This window comes from Micromys minutus (assembly GCF_963924665.1).
Source record: "Micromys minutus genome assembly, chromosome: 1".
In the NCBI taxonomy this organism is placed as follows: Eukaryota; Metazoa; Chordata; class Mammalia; order Rodentia; family Muridae; genus Micromys; species Micromys minutus.
The window spans coordinates 143,518,478-143,536,512 of NC_137969.1; the positions used below are offsets into that span (position 1 = coordinate 143,518,478).

General features: G+C 35.4%; 1 protein-coding gene across 3 annotated transcripts in view; it reads right to left on the reverse strand.

Moving 5' to 3' along the window:
* The window catches only part of ANKRD17 (ankyrin repeat domain 17), a 112,668-nt gene that overhangs the window by 62,020 nt on the left and 32,613 nt on the right, over positions 1 to 18,035 (reverse strand). For all 3 annotated transcript variants that reach the window (XM_080930351.1, XM_080930350.1, XM_080930349.1), the window contains exon 2: positions 2,060 to 2,213. In XM_080930351.1, coding sequence (XP_080786477.1) covers positions 2,060 to 2,213 — 154 coding nt within the window. The remainder of the gene's footprint in view (positions 1 to 2,059; positions 2,214 to 18,035) is intronic.

Consider the following 18,035-nt stretch of genomic DNA (forward strand, 5'->3'; position numbering starts at 1 on the left):
ATTCAGCCACATCATATCCTAATATCTAAGACACAGAAATTACAAGGCAAATGAGTATTGCTTCTTGTGGCTGAATAAAAATTATTATAATGCAATAGAAAACCAGTGAATATTTCATGGTGGAAAGCATCCTTGACAAAAAGAGATATTTATCACTTTAGAAATCTGTTTTCTTATGTCATTGCTATTGGCTATAACAGAATTCAGGAATTACCACAGTCAAAGACAGTTTTATGATTTGAACCAACAACCGAATGCACTCAAAAGACCAATTTTCAGATGCCACCAAATTCTGGGAAAGCCTAAAAACAAGTGGTACAGATAAGGAAAACAATCACAACTGTACTATCTAACTTCAACGGACACAGTAAACATCATAAAAGTGCAAGGACTTTAAAAATCTATAGAAATGACTTTTTAAACTAAACAAACTATGCAGGAGGACAGCAAGACATTTTCACGTGAGATCTCGGAAAATTAGGTCCCTCACAAGAAAAATGAAGGAAGAATAAAACAAAGATCACCACCACCGCCACCACCCAAAAAACAAAAACAAAGAAAACTGCACATATCACACATCTATCTGGAGAAAGGTGTTCTAGGGCTGGAGAAATGGCTCAATAATTAGAGTACCAGCTACTTACTCTAAAATCAACCAAACAAAACCAAAACCTAGACAGTATAAAATAATTCAGCAATTCTAAACAATGACAGGATATTTAGAAATATTAACAGTACTTCAAAAAGATTTTTTTCCTTTGACTCTCTTTATTTTATAGCTATATTTCTAAGGAAATCCTTGAGATACATATGGAAGAACTCATAAATGAGATCACATCAAGTGTAAATCTAAATTCAAAAATATGAAGTTAGCAAAAGAGCTGTACTGAGTAAAAAATAAAAGTATCACAATCAAATGGGCTTGTTATGCTATTCTAAGTTTTTGTATGTGAAATTTCCCATTAAAAAGGAAAAAGAGGAGTAGAGAAATGGTTCAGCAATTAAGAGGACTAACTAGTCTTCCAAAGGACCTGGGGTTCAATTCCCAGCACCTAGGTGGCAGCTCACAGCTGGCTGTAAATCCAGTTCCAGGGAATGACAACCTCACACCAATGCATACAAAAATAAAATTAAATAAATTATTTGTTAAAAAGGAAAAGTAATGAAGGAGTGAAATGAAAATCAAAATGTAACAGAAAAAGAAATTATGAACATAATCTTCTAGTCAAAATAAAGTTCTTATGGAGAAAATAAAGTCCACTCTACGGAAATCTCAGTTTGCTGTAAGAACACAGCCTGCACTGTGCATTGAGAAGGCTGTGCCAGCATAAGATGAAAGTAAAGTTCCTCCAACTATAGCCTAGGGTCCTGTGTGCTATGTTAGATATTAATACACAGGTTATTCATTAATAATAATTTAGTCAACAGCACTGTAAATATGCTATGCTTTGCTGAATACAATTTCCTTAGACTAAAGAACAGTACATAACATGCCTAGAGGTCTGTTTGGTTTGCGAGGTTAGGCTGGCCTGGAACAAAACTGAACTTGTAGCAAGTCTGCTTCAGCTTCCCAAATACTTAGATTAGTCCCTACACATGGCTACAAGGCCATTCTGAACAATAACATCTTCAGGAAAAAAGTGGTAATGTAAAGAACAGAATGTTAAAGCAGACCTGTTCAGGTATGGTACAAGCAAGAGACAGAAAGCAGCACTGAGCTGTGAATATAAATAGGGGAATTGCTAGCTTCCACTGCTCTGGGCATGATTTAGTATCAATCAGACTGTTTAGGAGGTACACTAATTCCAATATTGTATCTATTAAGTACTGAAAGTCATGTGTATAAAGTCTTTTATAAAATGGCTAGGAAGTGGGATGAAAATTTTACATTTTGATTTTAATTCAATTTAAACTTTATTTAAATTTACCAATGTTACTCTACGGTGAATCATGAAAATATTTTCAGTAATGACACTTCTTTGAAATGTAATCACTATTTATGAATGGTTATTACACAAAACATACAGTAGCACATAATTATAAAGAATACATATCATACCTGCAGCTTCTAGCAAAGCTTCCAGTCTAGCCTGTGTCTCTGGATCTACTGTCCTGAGGTCAGCGCCGTCCGCAGTTCCTGAGAGGAGCAGCTTGGATGCTGTTTCCAGCATTGGATTCTCCAAATCATCCTGGTCCAAAATGAAAGACTCCACCTAAAAAACAAATACAGAATAAAGAAAAAAGAAAAAAAGAGAGAAAAAGACAGGAAAACAGGAAGGGAAACGAAAAGAAAATAAGATCAGCGGTAGGAAAATAAATTTTTACAATACTAAATAAATTCAAATACCGATAACCCATTGCTTAAGTAAGAAGCAATTTAATGTTGATGATGCCATACACCTTTAATCTTAGCACTCAGGAGGCAGAGGCAGGCAGATCTCTACGAATTTGAGGTCAGCCTGGACTAGAGTGAATTTCAGGCAGCCAGGGTTATGCAGAAAATCTTGTCTCAAAACAAAAAACAAAACAACACAACTCATTATCCAACTGCAATCTTATTTCCTGAAATCATCTGCATTCTTTCCAGTTTTAATGTGTGCATGAGATATGCCTGAGCTTGTAAACATAAATCCTGACTCGTCTTTAGGGAGCCATGTAAACACTGACTTTCCTGACTTTTGCACTTAGGAAGGACTGAGATTCCACATACCTCAAACAAAAGCTATTATTAATCGATGTTCCCATGTTAAAAACTGAACTCAAATATTGCAAAAAGCACACTTACTAGTATCACTAATGATTTCATCAGAGAAGCCTAGCTATTGGTAAGTTATGAGACTTAAGCAATTAAGAATTTTTAAATTGTAACATTTTTTGCTTCAAAGCTTAACTTTATGTCACCATAACAAATAATATCAATTCAAATGGCAGGTTCACTGTAATCATTTTTGAGAAAGCTTGTCAAAAATCCCAGTTTAATTGCCAGTTGTATTCTTCAGCAAAACATAGCCATTCTGCGAAAATACTTTCTTAGATTTCAAAATATTAATAAAAAGCGGACTATAGAGATATCTTAGTTGAAAGTACATAAAGACCACTCTTGCCAAGAATCCAAGTTTAATTCATAATATCTACTTTGGGGAGTTTACAAAAACCTACAAACTTATACTTCTGTGGACATAATTTGAAAAGATAAGTATTTTAAAAAATAGCGAAAGTGAGATCTGAAATATTTTCTTTATTTAATTCTAAGTGTACAGCAATGAAAAATTATTTACTTTGGTGCTATACCCATAGGAAAAATATGTATTTATTTTTTCTTTTCTATCATCAGTACAAATGTCAGCACATTAAGAATAGCTAATAATATCTGAGTATTGAGAATAATAATTTTGATCTCCTGATAACAGAAAATGATGTTTTAGACCATAAGTTTATAGATCATCTATTTTAGAAATAAACCAAAGTAAACTGAAAGACATTTGAGGTAGGAAAAACCTGCTCACCACACTGAGCTTTTGGGTTGGTTGGTTGGTTGGTTGGTTGGTTGATTGGTTGGTTGGTTGGTTGGTTGGTTGGCTGATTTCAATATTTTGGCTATGCTGTCAAATTCATATCAAAATCCTAAACTCAAGAGATCAAACTAAGAAGCACCGGGAACCTAAGCAGGCAAGACCGCAGCCAGCAAAAATCTTAAGGTGTTTCTACATAGCTCTGCAAAAGGAACAATAAAAAAAAAAACAAAGTAATGTGGGGCTGGAGAGGTGGCTCATTAAATACTAATGGATAATCAGGTTTGATTCCCAGGGTCCATACATAGTAGCTCACAATAACTGTTCTGGGGACCTGAGACTTTCTTCTGGTCTCTTCAGGCAGCAGGCACTCTAGTGGTTAACAGATATGCATGTAGGCAAAAGACTGATACACATAAAAATGTCAATTAAAAAACACACACACATGCACGCATGAAAAGCAATAACCTAGCAAACATGCACAGGCCTACTATCTAAAAGGACAAAAGAACAGTGAATTTGTGGAGCACTGTAACACTGACAGTGTGGTGTTTTCTCCACCTACAAAAATGTTGTGCCAAAAACAAAAAAAAAAAAAAAAAAAAAAAAAAAAAGACAAAATATAATCTGTTGAAATATCTAGTCACTTAAATGTGATGAGAAGATAAAAGCAAACAATATCAACAGAGATGAAGTGAGCAGATGAATAAATGTTGGCTTTAGAAATAAAAACGGGACTCAATTCAAAGGCAGAAATGACAAGTGCCAAATCTCTCCAGAAGTAGAAAAAAATAATTTTGACCAAAATAACTAATCTGCATAAGATGAGAGAGAGAGGAAAATAGAATGTCCCACTAGCAGACAAACATTCGATTTCAGTCTGATGTAACAAGGAAGAATTCTCAGTAGGAGAACTCAGGCAGCTCATGAAGTCCCCCACATTATGTCATTGCTAAGCCTAATGAAAACTTACCAAGATAATTGCATTTTGGTCAATTCTTTCTCATTAACTAATCTCCATGGTACAAACCTGGCTACGAGATAGCGGAGAGTACATAACAATGTCCTCCAGTGTGGACAACAAATACAGTGAGAAGGAATTGCCCATGTGCTGGGTGGAGAGACACCTCCCACCAGCTTGCCCTCTAACTGTGGCTCATCATGGCCCAGTCCTCCAACCCAGATCAAAGATTAATCCGTGTATGTGTCCACACAGTTTCTAGCTCTGTGAAAACAAACCTTAACTTACATGTAGAGCCAACAAGTATAAAAATCTACTTTCAGTAACTATCAAAGTGTAAGAGTGAAAACTGTAAAATATTAAAATTCAAGCTGCTGAGATAGCTCAGAGGATAAAACTGTTCAAAAGCCAATCAGACAACTTGAGTTCAATCCCTGAGACCCACACTTGCTGTCCTCTGGGCTGAGAGTCCAGAACAGAAGGAACTGCTGGGAATATTAATGCTGGTTAGCTAGAGCTAAGAAATTAGTGGTGATTAAGAAACCACTGTCACTGGGGTGAAATCTTCTGGGAAGTTGTTTCTGAGAGCACAGAAAAGCTGCGTTCCAGAGACAGCCACCAAGGTGTGCTTTGTGCTGCATCTTTACTTGGTAATGTGTAAGAGTCACCCAAGCAGTACTAGCCCAGGACTGAAGGGGTCATGCAAAGGATTTGAGGCTTGGCACCATGAAGAGATTGATGAGAGGCTACTGGTTAAGCCTAGTTGCTTATATAAGACTCCAACATATTAGAAATGCCAGTACTTGGATGATCACCAAGAACAGCAGCAGTGGGATGAACCAAACTGAGCTTAGAGTGCTACAGAGGGCAGAGCTAGAGAAGTGACATCAGTCCTTTGGAGGAGCCCAGGAGATCATGTGTGGATCCCAAACATTGAAACAAGAAGCTGTAACATTGAGGCTGCCTTGGAGATCCCATGATTTTCAAGATGCCAGAAGCCATAGAGTATCTCCTGAGGAATACTGCTAACAGTAAGTGGGACCAGCCCAGGAAAAGAAAGACCTGAGGAGGTAGAGAACCTCTGAAGTAAATAGAAGAAAACATAAATCTAAATAAAATGTATAACAGTTTAGAAGAAAAACACTTTCTTTTACTAAGCAGAATGGGAGCTAAAATTAAAGAACTGTCCTAATTAACAAGGCTTGAGCATCAACCATAATCATTATCCAAATCCTGTCTGAAACCTGTCTTGAGAAGAGGGCATTTGAGACAGAGGAATAGGACTATGTTTGAAAATATACTGTTTTGTTGAGATTATCCCATGTACCTCTAAATGGCCTCAAACTCACTATGCATCCAAAGATGATCCTAGATCATCTTTGAACTTGGATACCACCACCATATCCTCCTCCCAAGAGCTGAAATTACAGATGTTTACCACTACCAGGTCCAGTTTTATGCAGTACCAAGGATCTCACAAGTTATCTAAGCTTTATGCAGTAATGCTTTATGGATGTTTAATCACTCTCTTGTGTGGCCTGTACACTCAATCAGTCCATCAATGAGTAGACATTAAGAAAAACCTCCCATCCTTTGGTTTGGTTGTGAGGTTAGTCTGGAACTCTGGCTAAGAGTGATCCTCCTGCTTCCACCTCCTCTGTGCTGAGACTACAGGTATGTTCCGCTGCCACCACAACCACTACAAATGTCCTATGACAACAAATGATTCTGTATTTGCTCCACAACAAGGTGTCTGCAATTAAGTCATATTTAGTCCCTCCAAATAAATATCTCTGATGAATTTTTTATGAATCTACTTTAGGTATCAGTATGTGATTTTTATAATCAATTTGATAATTTCAAAGGAAAATGGTATGTTTACACATATGGAACCGCTAATAACTATACTTACACAATAAAACATTAAGCGTCAGCTATTTGAAGCTGTGATCATGAGCTAAAAACCCATAAACTCAGACTCCATATTTAGTGATATTCAATATGACAGATTAAAAAAAATTTTAAAACATGTCTGAATACCCATAGAATTTATCATTAAGAAAGTATCTTTTGCATATAAAAGATACCAAACAGCAGCATGAAATGGCAGGTATGAAACTTAAGGAACAGAGGCCAGCATGGTGGTGCACACCTTTAGTCCTAGCACTCAGGAGGCAGAGACAGGCTCATCTCTGTGAGTTTCAGGTCAGCCTGGTCTAACAAAGTGAGTTTCAGGACTGTTACAGAGAAAAACTTGTCTCAAAACAAACAACACGTTTAAGGCACAAATCTGAATCTACTATGATGCTAACACAGAAGCTGATTGCTAGTGATAACATATAGTGGCCTGAAACATGCTAGGTGGTCAAGTGTGACGGTCACTGGCCTGAACCAAAAATTCCCAAGTAAAACCTTATTTGATCCTATCGTCTTCGGTCTTTCAAGGCCAGAAAAAAAAATGTTTAAGTTCCCTGGACACAGTAAAGGAGCCTCTTTGTAAATATAATATTTATAATTAAGTCATTATAATATTCTTTTACACATGGCCTGGAACTCTAGAGACGTCAGTAAAACATGACGATTGTTAAATGAGTTAATCATTTTTAAATTAATACAATTCCAAAGAGTTTCAGCAGTAAAATATTTTTAAAACACTTGAAATCTTATAAAGTCAACAGGGCCTAGGAGATGGCCCAGCCTGCAGAAGCCTGACAGCCCACCCCCAGAACTCCACAAAGTTGTCCTGACTTCCATGTACATGGCGGAACGATGGTTATGCCCACACATATCACATGCATGCAAGCACAAACACACACAAATACATAAAATTCCTTTTTATTTTTCCTTAAAAGAGGGGCTTTCCTTCCTTCCAGCTCCCACCATGCCATGCAGACTGAGGAAGACCTGGAAGGTCCAGGGAGTTTGGAGCCAAGGCCACCAGAGCAATCAGTAAGTACCACAAGCAGCTAGAAAGATGGGGGGTGCTAGAGGCATGCATCACAAGATCAACTTTAATAAATATTATCGGGTGACTGTGGGAAAGTTAGTATGAGGAATTACCACTAGAGCAACCAGAGTGTCTACCCTACTGCCAACCTATCCAAATTGTGGACACTAGTCACAAAACAGGCTCATGTACGTGCTACAAAGCAACAAGTCTGGAGCTGTTCCCATCACTGATGTTGTGTGAATGGGCTACTACAAGTTATGGGGAAAGAAGATTCCTTATACAGCACATCATGGAGAAGGCTAAACTCTCCAGTCCGAGGAAAAAAAACACATTGGCGCTTCAGATATAGCTGAGCAATTAAAAGCATGTATTGCTCTTCCAGAGGATGCAGGATCAACCAGTTCCCCACACCCTACATCAGCAGTTCATAACCACTTAACAACTTCAGGTCCAGAATGCCTTTGTTTTTTGCAGGCTCCCACACTCACACCAGACAGATACACATACACATGCTTATTTGTTTAAAGAATGGTAGGCAAGTTCAATTTTTTTTCTTCAAGTTAATGTATAGTATGACTCAGGGTTTTGAGATAGAAGTTAGACAAATGAAAATAAACATAACTAAAATAATTTAGATTTCAAAAGTTTGGAAACAAATCATATGAAACTACATACATCATAAATACTGTACTTTTACTAAGATGTATTATGCAGGATGTGCTAGTGACCAGTGACAGAATGAACACCGTCCTGACAGAAGTGACAGGAACACAGCTCCTCGTTTTATGTCTGTCCACACATCAATTGGAGATCATAATGTCATCTAGCACTAAATCTTTAAAAATTAAAAACTTTGCAAAGTAGATTAATCATGTTAAAAATAAAATAGTCGTATTGTCTAAAATTTCAAGTAGATTTTTCTGTAACAGTCTTACCATTTAACACACACACCATGCAGCCATAGAATAGAAAATGGTAAAATTAGAAAATGGATGAAACAGTAATTACAATCAAAGGATATTAGTATCAGATATAAAATAATACAAAAGTTAAACAGAAAGTGTCTTATAATGCTAGGTGACAGTGGGCACATCCAGGGTGGCTCAGTTGTGAACATACAACTTATTAGAACTATATGCAGCTAAACAAAACACCAACATGACCAATTTTCCATATACCTAAGAAAATGGTGAATATGCACATTATGCAATGGCACAGAGCACTCAGAAATAAAATTAACCATAATATTTAAATTAAAATAGATGGTAGAAATATCTGACCATACATTAGAAGAAAAATTCAAAAGATTTAAAAGATAACCTTGCAATTTATGTGTGAGGTCAAGTTCTTGGTTCAGAAATAAACAGAATATTAAATATTAATAATATGCTATTAATTTTAATTTTTTTAAAAAAGAAAATACCCACTAATTAAAAATAAAGGGAATAAAAATCTAAAAAAAAAAAAATTATTTTCTGAGAAATTTGACCAAAATCTTTTTCCTTAAAGAAAAAAACTAGAGCTTTAAACCTAAGGCTTTAAAATTACAAATTCGGATGTATAAAGCTGAGAGTACTGGTAGCAAAAGCAAGACAGCCATGTCAACTGTCACAGGCAGAGTGACAAAGTACATGCATGGAGAGAAGCACGCACCAACAACTGCAAGAGAGACAGGGACAGCATCCCACAGAGGTTGTTATTAAAACTGCAGTACCACAATAATCAAGAAACAGGGTGTCTTCAGTACAAAAGCCAGAAAACACATGGAAAACGACCAAGCTCATGACAAAGCCCAAACAGAATACTACACACAAAAGTAAATGTAACTCACCTAACATTTTTTAAAATAAAATAAATACACTGGCAAATCATGTCAGTACTGTTAAAAGAAGGGATACCCATAAGAAGGAAGATACAAGCACCTCCAATGCCGGGTCTGTTTTCCCCTCTGTGGACTGCTTCCTGTCTGCGCACTCTTTACCTTCCGAGCTGGCGATACACTGGCACACTAATCAGGGCTCCAGCTGGCGCTGGGCTAGCCTCTGCACTCTACCACAGCACCATCCTCTCACTTCCTAACACCACAGCCTGAAAACACTGCTTTCTCACCTGCTTGCTAATTGTTTCTCTCACACAAGACAGGAATCTTTTGTAGAACTATACAAGAACTCGTCCTTTTGGTGGCTACTGTCCTGCCATTAACTCGCAGCAGTTTCTGCCATTATCTAAATATATCCTTGAAGGAATATTTAAAATAAACTAAAGTATAATAAACTATTATAAACATGTAAGTCATCACACTAAATATTATAAGTGGAAAAAAAACTTGGACCACCTCAATAAAACTGGATTGTTAAACTAATGTTTACTACCAGGCATGATAACACACACCTTTAATCCCAGCACTCAGAAGACAGACTGGAAGATCTATCTCTAAGTTCAAAGTCACCCTGTATTACATGATAAAATGGCCTTATAAAATAAAGTATCAACAACCATGAAAGTACCTGTCAAGTGTCAGAAAAAAAAATTGCTTTGTACACATAAACATTTAATTTAAATAAAGAATAAGACACTTGAATCAGGAAGAACAGCGGCTGTTCTGGAAACCTACCAAATATGGAAAAAATAAATCAGAAAAAAAAAAAAAAAAAACCAAAATACTGCTAAGCATAACTACTAAAAAAGAAAATATAAAACATAATTACCCTTCCAGAATTCAAAACTAAATTAATAGTCAGATCAAAATAATAATAAAAAATAGCCCTCCTACACAACAGCAATACCTCATTAGAAAATATTTTTAAATTAATCACAAAAATAATAAAGCTATTCAGGAAAATACCTAAAAAAATGTGTGCAAGAGCTATGAAAATCAATTTAAAAGTATCAAAGTGCACTACAGAACATAAGAACACCTGAAGAAATGGAGAGGCATACCATTGTCCTGGGTGGGAAGACTCAATAGTGTAAAGATGTCAATTCTCCCCAAATTAATCTGTAAATTCAATGCACTTCCAATCAAAATCCCAAAGGGATTTTTAATGGAACTTGACATGTTGACTTTAAAGTTCATCTGGAAGAGAAAATACACAAAAATTGCCAAAAAATTTTTTGGAAAAAGACAATGGGAAGGGATGCCCTACCAGCTGTCAAATATAGTATGGAATGAAAATCAAAACCGTAGAGCACTGAACCAGAGCACATGCTCTGGGACTTAAAAATATGATCAAGGCGATTTTCATGTTAGTGGGAGAAAAGAAACTCAAGCAACAATTTATTGTGAAAGAAATGATTATAAAGCTTGGAAAAATAACTAGGCCACTACCATGATTATTTAAAAAAAAAATCAGATGAATTTAAATCCACTAGGAATATACATATAACTATTGTACAAGAATATGTAAGAAACTTAAGTGTTCTGATACTGTTGATGAGAATTTTTTGAAAAAGACGAGAAGACTTTTGAGGTTGACAGCATAAAACTAAATCTAAAAATGCCACAAAATAAGAAACTTCATAGGATATGCTGAAATGTCAAAAACTATAGTGTATTAAATTAATAAGAGAATCAAAGAAATTTTTAATTTTTATTAAGGGTAAAATGGACAAAATTTATAAATATTTTAATAGAAATGTAAAATTCCAGTATTTCCAACTTTGAGAAATTAGTTTAATACAAATTAAAATAGTGTAATTTTATACCCACTGGCAAATGTCCAAAAGTTAAGATATACGTAGAATATAAAATTTCAACAATTAAATTTTTCTTCCTAGAATTTTACCTACAAAAATATTTGTACATGTAATCAAAGATAAATATGTACACAGCTGTTCATTACAATACCAATCTTACTGGAAAAAATGGCTGTACATTACCTTAATATGTTATCAATACTACAGTGGATTAGGTTAAGTAGATTGAAAATGAAGCAATAGGAGCTTGTGGGTATGGCTAGGGGCAGGGTACTTACCAAGGCTACCCTCCCACCCTCAAACGAGCCAGTGTCATCCTTCATCCCTTCAGCCTGCCAAACTTCATACTAAATACTACAGGCTCCTTCAAATAGTCCTCCTCTCGCTTGGATCTAACAGAAACCTTATTTTCTTGTACTAGAGTCAGGTTCTGACATTAAGCATAATATGTAAAAATATGTGTCAAATGAATATAAATACGGAAGTACAAAAATTTCTGTATTAAATATCTGTAGTTATGTCAGATAATAAAACTATGTTGCAGAAAATGCACTGTGTATCATATCTAAAGTAAAGTATATACACAGTCAAGACTGATGAACCAAGGTTATCAACAGAGACAGTAAAAACCTAAAATCCCGGAGGAAATTTTGTATCTGAGTTATCTATATATACTGTTCTGTACTGCTTACCTTGTGAATTAGGGTTAAATTAGCAGTTAAGAGCACTCACTGTCTTTCCTAGGCCCCAGATTCAGTCCCAGCACCCATATGGCCATTAAAAACATTATAAACATGATTCCAGTTCTGGGGATCTGCAGTCCTATTCGTATCCTCCTGAATACATGCAGGCAATGTACATGCAAGCAAAACACTACTGTCCATGAATCAACGATAAATAAACCATTTCACCCACAGAAGCATCTCATGAACCCCTTGTAACTATTTTATATCATTTAGCATCAAACTGATGCAGGTCTCAAACGTGGGGATGTATGTGATCCCTGATGTCTGTTTTCCACCATATTTTAATATATGTATAAGACTAGTATATTTCCCTTTAATACTTCATATAGCTTGTACACGAAGTTGTCTGGACAGTAAGATGTCTATGTCAAAGCATTTTAAATTACAAACATAATTACTCAAACAGAGTTTTTTAGGGTATTGATTCTTGAGTGAGATTTGGTGTTAGGGATATTCTAGAATTTGTTCATTTCACCTAATTTAACCTTATAGACATAAAGCTATTATTCATAACAGCCCCTTGTTTTATTTATTTTATAAGTGTTGCATATCAAACTCAGGTTTTCACGTTAGGAAAGTACTCTACTGCTAAGGTATATCTTCTCAAAAGTATACTAATTTGTGTATGTAGGCATGTACATGTAGAAATCGGAGGAAAACTTTCCATGCTATGGGTCCTGAACTCCCAAGTCATTATGCTTGGCAGCAAACTTGTCCACTGAGGCATCACTGGCCCTGTTAGTAAGTATGGCTAGGTCTCCTGACAACAACATTTTTCACTATCAACAAACAAGATGTATCCTTTCAATCTCTCCCCTCCTCTCTTTCAATTTTAACCATTCCTTTAGAAATTCTGTTTTTATCTTCACCATTTCTTTTATTCAGGGCTTTGGTTTAATTTGCTCTTCTTGTCTGGTTTCCTGATGCAGAACTTTTAGATTCCTGACTAACTTCTATTCTTTGGCCAGCTTATGTAAATGTGACCTCTACACCATTTTTTTTCCTTTTGTATTTGTCCAACTGTATGGTAGGGTGACTTCAACAAATCCATATTTTAACAATGACTTCACTAGCAACTTTGCAGAATGTCTCAGTAATTTCTCACCTGAGTTCCAGCTCTGTAGTGTCAAAATTGCTTGATTACCTTTTTCCTGGATGTGTTCTTAAATAGTTAAACTTATCCCAACTGCTACCATCCTGTTCCCCAAGAACATTACAGGTATTCAACAAAATAGAAACCAGAATGATGTCTCACCAGTGTAATCCCAACACACGGGAGGAATCCACTCTCTAGGACAGTCTGGGTTAGAAATCTAAAACCAGTCTAACAAGCTTTCTCTCAACAGTAAAATCAAAAGTCCTAATTTCCTGACCTGTGAAATGGCACCACGAGACTTGATATCAAGCCCTGTGTTATATCCACAAGACCCACAAAGTGGGAATGTGGACCGATTCCCTCCTCAAGTTGTCCTCTGATCTCCTGTATACAGTAGACACCCCACTTCAAAGATTTCAATTATAACTAGCATTCTGCTTTGACCCCTAAATTACCGTTAAAATCTAAAGATATACAAGACAAAGTATTTTAATGCCTTGCTGAAAATGTTACTAGATTATGTTTGCTTGAGCATCTATTCAATTACAAAGTATTAAAACTGGGAAGAAGTAGCCACTTTTATGGTTGAGTATTTATATTAGCATGAATTTAGACTTGATTAGAATGAGGGAAAAAAACTATGTGACTATAGATACAAAGTTTCATAAACACCCAAATATAAAGCAGAGTTCCTCTCTTTCTCATCAGAAGATATGACAACTAATTACCCACATTTGCTTCCTTTGTTTAGAGAAGATACCTCAGTTCAAAATAATATGCATGGCTTATGAAAATGTCAAACAGCAGGAAAAAAATTAAGAAGCTAAATGAACAAGATTAATAAAAACTGTCTTCTTGATATAGGTGTTGTAATACCTGCCATTAATCTGAGCCTGTAGATACAGAGACAGAGGGTAGATCTGTGAGTTCAAGGTTATCCAGGACTACATTGGGAGTTTCAGGTAGCCAGAACTTCATAGTAAGACACTGTCTCAAAAATTATTTTTGGAAATACATTGACCATTAATTCTATTATTATTATTATCATTATCATCATCATCATCATTATTATTATTGCTATTATTATTATAGTAAACCTTTTAAATATTATAAACTACACAGTGACTTCATTATAGTGGTCAGGAAAGAATAAAGGAAAGCAGAAAGCTGCAAATAACTATAAAATTATGGATTCTGTGATGTGAAATGAGGCATTATGCTTATTATGAAAGTGGTTTGCCTGAAAAATCTTAAATAGTAGTCACATACATAAGCCCTGGAAAGTATGCCAAAGGACCAGAGGAATAATTTTAGGGGCTGAAGAAACAGGACAGCAGTTACAAGCACTTGTTGTACTGACAGAGGACAGCTTTGGTCCCCAGAACCCACATGGCAGCTCACAACGTTCTCGATCTCCAATTCTAGGGGATCCAATGCCTCTGTGGTCACTACACTTACAGAGAGGAGGCCATATGTATTTGATAAAGTAATTGATAAATACTTTTTCTAGAAAGATAAAAATTAAAATCCATGCTTAAAAAAAACCTCCATCAACCCAAGTGGTGATGCAGTTTTCAGTGACATCACTGCGGTGTCTTGGCAGATACGTAGTATCAGGCCAATGAGGTCGGAAGCACCAAAGTCTACAGAGGTTTGCAGTGTCACACATAAAACTCTAAGTACAATTCACTTTTAAGATATCTACAGCATTTCTCATTTACCCAATGTTCTATATTTGTCTGTGGCTCCTCAGGGGGAAAAAAGTGAGCTAAGTATTTAAGCCAATTTCATACCAACTAAAGTATAAATGAGATAACTTGTGTGGGCATAGTTTTCGGCTACTAAAAGAAGAGGTCCTGTGATAAAAAAAAAATAGGTAGTCAAATTATAATGGCATTACATTATGGCTTATATTTCTATTGCTAAGGTTGAATACTGTTTACAGAAATTAAGGCACTGAGATTTGGATGTGGAGAAAGGAAAAGAAGTGAGCTAAATAAATGTATGGAAAAGGCTTATCTGTAAGTTAATTACAAAATGTAATTTAAAACAACAAAAAAGGAGTTTGAATGAAGATATCCTACATAAGTGAACACACAGCACTCTTCCCAGAGGACAGTCAGTGATAACTCTCTACACATTACTGGTCTGAGGGGTTCCATAGGTCCCCCAAATGACATAGACTAGAGCTTGGTTCCATGTGTGCACACTTAAGACTCGTAGTGCTTATATAAGGTCAAGACAAAAATCAATGATGAAGAGATAAAGTATAATAATTATGATTAAACCACTAAGTTTATTATATAAAGATTAAAATAGTATCTTGAACAAAAAACATCTAGACATTCTATCAGACATTTTAAAAGAAAACTGATGGCCAACGGACATACAGAGGGAAGTGAATACATTTCTAGGAAGTGCTCTCAGTGACAATGACTAAAGAGCTGAGTGAAGCAAGGGAGTGCTTGCCCTGATGACAGAACTGGGAGGCAGGAGCTCTGTGGGTCTGAGCAGGAATGACTACTTTAGCAAACATATCTCAAAACAGAAACAAGACCAATAGCAAGAAAGGTTTGCAAGAATGTGTACAATAAAGAATACTAATATGATACTATAAAATGTATATTAAATCCATTAATATAAAGAATATTGAAGTTCCTCAAAATACTAAAAGTAGAATTACTATGATTTACCAATCCCATTCTGGAGAATTAAATCTGTATTTTCTGTATTTCCAACAAAGCATCCATAGAAGGATGAGTGGTTAAAGAAAATGTAGTATATACTCCACCTAGCCTTTAAAAACACAGAAAGTATCATGAAAACATGGAAACAACACAAAGATCCAGCACTTTAATATTAAACTGATATTTCAAGCATATTCTAACACAAGTATGCAAATGCATAACACAGTAAGACATGAAGCAAAGGGGTAATTGATAAGTGAGACAAATGAGATAAGAGTGAGAAAACAGGTCATAATCACATAGAAAAGATGAACTAAATACCAGCTAAAAGATACAGACTAATTTAAAAAGAAAAATAAATTCAAGAATTCTCTACATGGCAGGGCATTCCTTTATATCCTTTATGGAGAAGATATTACACATAAGCATTGCTCAGAACATTAATAACAGTACACTTCAGACAATATTAACAAAACTCAAGAGAAAGATATAATAACATTAAAATGATCATTTTGACAGGAAAACAAAATGGTCCCAAATTTGCAAATATTTCAGAGTGAAGCTCCAAAATACATAAAGCAAAAACTGATAAAAAAAAGGATGAACCTCTCTATTATTATAATTGAATTGTAATTTTAGCATGTCTTCATTAACAAAACAAGCAGACAGAAAATCCATAAGGATGTAAAAGATTTACATATCATTAGTTAACATAATCTGCCTCACATTTATGGAACACATTAACAATTATTACATTATTTAAAATACCCATCAAACATTCACCAAAATGGCTCTTACAAGTTCTAACGTATTTAAATAAAATGAACTCTTAAGTATATTTTTGATTTTGCAAAATTAAATTGGAAATCCATAATATTCTAATATACTTAGAAATGTAACAAAAAATAAACAGCTCACACCTTTCCCCAAATAAGTTTTTCAATTTGACCAAAAATTATCTACATAATTATATTCTTGAATTCTCCCCAAAACAGCATATAAACAGGACATTATATAGGAACAGAAACCCAAATGTTAGGCAGGAAAGCTTAATTTTTACACTGAAACCAAGTGAGCAAGACAAAATGAATCAAAAGTGAAGCCATAAGAGAAATCGGAAAACACTGGAACCTGAAAATTGACAAAAGTATTAACAGATGTGGTATGTACAGAAACAGCCCATAGAAATGTAAGCTTACGAAGGCTAATCAAGGGAAAGTAGAAAGGGTTTCACAAACTAGAAAACAAAATTAAATTCATTATAAAGTAAGGAAAACACACAAAATGACTGGCAAAAATCTATAAAATACAAGATGAAACAAGATCAGTATTGTGAAATGTGAGCCAATGGGAAGGGCAAAGAAGATCAGAGTACAAAGTGCCAACACCTGCAGTGACAGGGTGGGGGCGGGAGTTGGGGAGCTAGTCAATCAGGAGGCCCTAAGCTCAACCTCCAACACCTATGTAAAACACAGCTGGGCATGACAGCAGATGCACTGACTATCTAATGTCAAGGAAGCTAAGACAAGAGAAGAGCACAAACAGACATAACCAACACCCAAAGCATAGGAACATCCCAAGCAATTACCAACTCAACTATTTAAAACTAAAAATACAATTTCCTGAAAGATGAAAAAACACCAAAAATGATAAAGAAATTCCAAACATAAGTTTAAAAAATACTGAGTAAAAAAAATGATTTTTAGTTACCTTACAATTTACAAGGTGAATATGTACTGTGCTCTTTCTTATACACAAGCAGCAACAAACAATTAGAAAGTAACCAGTACAAAGCCAGCAGACAGAAGAACAGAACCAACTCCTGTGAGCTGTCCTCGGACCACTGCATGTGCACAATAGCATGTGTGAGCTCCCACACATCACACATGTACACACAAATGTAATTTTAAAAAAAGGATTAGCATCTACATTAAATAGGTAACATACCTGTAAGACAAATTCAAGGAACTATTTGCAAGGTGTTAAATGTGAAGACTGCACACCAATGCAGAGAGAAGTTCAAGAAAATGCAGTGTGTTTTGCCTTAAGGGCCAAAGCAAACTACACAGGCCCCAGTTTACAAGCTCTACTCCAGCTCAGAAGACTAGGCCTGAAACAAGCCAGAGCCTATGATAGCTGAGTGCTTTAGTATTTTTTTTTTTTTTTTTGGCCAAAATCATTTTGTTAATAAATGTTTGGATAATAAAATACCTTACAGAAACAAATGAAGCTAGTGCATTTCCATTATTGAGGTCACAGGAGAAAGTGTTTCCTCACTCTAGCTTTGGGCAGAAATGAGTTATCACCATTGTCTCATGTACCAAGAAGCTATTGACTATGCATGTATCAAAATTCACCACAACTTCCACAGTTAGAAATGGTTGTCA